Below are 2,154 nucleotides of genomic sequence, written 5' to 3' on the forward strand. Positions count from 1 at the left end.
TTTCTTCTCTTTAAACTGAGTTTATACTCTAAATGGGTTTATATAAGAAGGGGGGGTGGGGGTCCTTTCATTGCATAAAGTAACATTTCACCAACAGTGAGAGGAAGGGTCCATTAGAATCTGGATTTAACAAGTGTGAACTGGATTGAGGGAATTAAATATACATTTCTACACATTTTATAGAAACTTCAAGAAAAAATGAGATTAGAACCAAAAGTTTTGAGAGCAACGTTTGTTTATTATAAAAAAACAAAGTGAGTTTCAACACATGTGATGAAAGTATGATGACACATCACAAAACAATAAGCAGTCTTCTGCTAGACACTGAGCTCAGTAAGAGTAAAATAAACTAGTGTCTTTATAAAAGACAAATACAGGGAGAATAAAAACTTCTCATCATTGATGTTTTCAAATTTAACTACTTCTTCAAAAAAGAAGCAAAACATTAAGAACTGACCTTAAAACAGACCAGATATTTATATCACATTGTGATGACAGCAGATTAATGAGCACTCATACATGAGTACTCATTAATAAAAACAGTCACTATAAAATTGTGACGAGGTGGAATAGAAAGAACTTTTAGAATAAAAGAATCATTTGGATCTTACAACAGATCAAATTTGACAAATCACAAGGATTAAATATTTAACATTTCTGATCAAGATGATCAATAATGTAAATACATGAAGTACAGTGAGGTACAATAATAACTGCTGATGCAGTCAGATGTGATTCATGCAACATGCATGACAAGATGTTCTCGTTCAGAAAGAAAATGAAATAAACGTTTGGATCTTAAAACAGATCATTTTTGACTGAACAGAGAAATTCAAAGTTAAAATCCTGATGAAAACACGTCCACAAAAAGAACATTGAGATGTTTTCACAGCAAAGATCAAAGTTAATCAACAGGTGACAAACCATACGATGATACATCACTGACACAGTGAGGGGTGATGATAACTGCTGATGCAGTCAGATGTGATTAATGCAACATGCATGACAAGATGTTTTCTTTCTTCACTTGAAAGATATTGTTGCTTCTTTCCTCAGGAAACGTCCAACACACAAATACATGTTTCTGTTCATACAGAAGAACAAGTCCTTACATTTCATGGAATTCACTTCCAGTCGTCTCTGACCACTGAGCTCGTCCAAGTTTGTCTGCTGTTGACTCCAGTGTGTAGGAGTCTACCACGGCCTCCAGGGGGCGCTGCTGACTGGACTCTTGTCCTTGGTGATGCTGCTGTGGACTGTGGAGCTCAGAGGAGAGAAGTCAGCCTCTCTCAGCTTCTCCTCAGAGGAAGACTGCAGCTTGTTGACGTGCTTCATCAGTCTTCTCTGCTGCTGGTTCTGCTGCAGCAGCTGTGTCATGAAGCAAACGGTCATCTCCAGGATGTCTGCTTTCTCCAGCTTGGAGTCTGGCTGCTGGTTGAGGAACTCTGGACCCAGGAGAGACTTGAGCAGCTCGATGCTGCTGTTGATTCGCTCTCTGCGTAACTTCTCCACCAGAGGCTTTCTGAGCTGCAGGGACAAGAACAAAGTCAGTCATCAAGTCATTGTGGAGTCAAGAGTCAGCATGAACAAACACAAGCTCTGGTGGAAGAAGAGCACGTCTCCTTGAATCTTCAATTTACCTTGTGGCTCCGAGTCAGATGCTCCTGAGAGTTGGTCATTGCTGCAGTGATTGTAGGAGCCATGTGTGGATCTCTGTGCTGTAGAGGTCTGTGTAGAGACAATCTGATCTCTGCTGCCTTCATCCCTCCTATTTATAGTCCCACATCTCAATATCAATGTGTGGGTCTGGGGCTGGCTGCAGGTTCCCACAGTCTCAGCCAATCAGAGAGCTCGGGGGGACAATGGTGATGAATGGTGCTAATGCCTCAGGGACAATAGTTAGATCTCAGGGGAACAGGTGGAGGACTGGGGGGGGGGGGTGATGGAGGGAGACTCACAGAGCTCTGTGTGGATCTGGGAAAGTGGTGACCCTGTAGAGAGCAGATCTGCTGCCTGATGCTGAGCAATGACTTTGACTGAGCACACGCTCAGCAGCACACGTGAAGAAGAAAAAACCTTCATGTTGTGTTGTATGAGTTACACATGAAGTGAAAATATGTATATTAAACACAACAATAAATAGTGATTTTGTTG

At 41.3% G+C, this 2,154-nt stretch overlaps 1 protein-coding gene across 1 annotated transcript; it reads right to left on the reverse strand.

Moving 5' to 3' along the window:
- Positions 1-232: 232 nt before the first annotated feature.
- On the reverse strand, positions 233-1,763 carry LOC133971167 (transcription factor HES-2-like). The gene is made up of 2 exons (XM_062408422.1): positions 1,641-1,763; positions 233-1,527 (listed from the first exon to the last, which is right to left on the reverse strand). The coding sequence occupies exons 1-2, from the start codon at positions 1,761-1,763 to the stop codon at positions 1,195-1,197; spliced, it is 456 nt and encodes a 151-aa protein (XP_062264406.1). The 3' UTR covers positions 233-1,194.
- Positions 1,764-2,154: the final 391 nt, after the last annotated feature.

Source organism: Platichthys flesus, chromosome 2 (genome assembly GCF_949316205.1).
Source record: "Platichthys flesus chromosome 2, fPlaFle2.1, whole genome shotgun sequence".
NCBI lineage: Eukaryota > Metazoa > Chordata > Actinopteri > Pleuronectiformes > Pleuronectidae > Platichthys > Platichthys flesus.

What these genes read in the sequence shown, in the direction of transcription:
- LOC133971167 (XM_062408422.1), bottom strand. Translation starts at nt 1,763, where the DNA reads ATGAAGGCAGCAGAGATCAGATTGTCTCTACACAGACCTCTACAGCAC. An exon ending in ATCTGACTCGGAGCCACAAG is followed by an intron (nt 1,528 to 1,640) that starts GTAAATTGAAGA and finishes TTGTCCCTGCAG; the next exon opens with CTCAGAAAGCCTCTGGTGGA.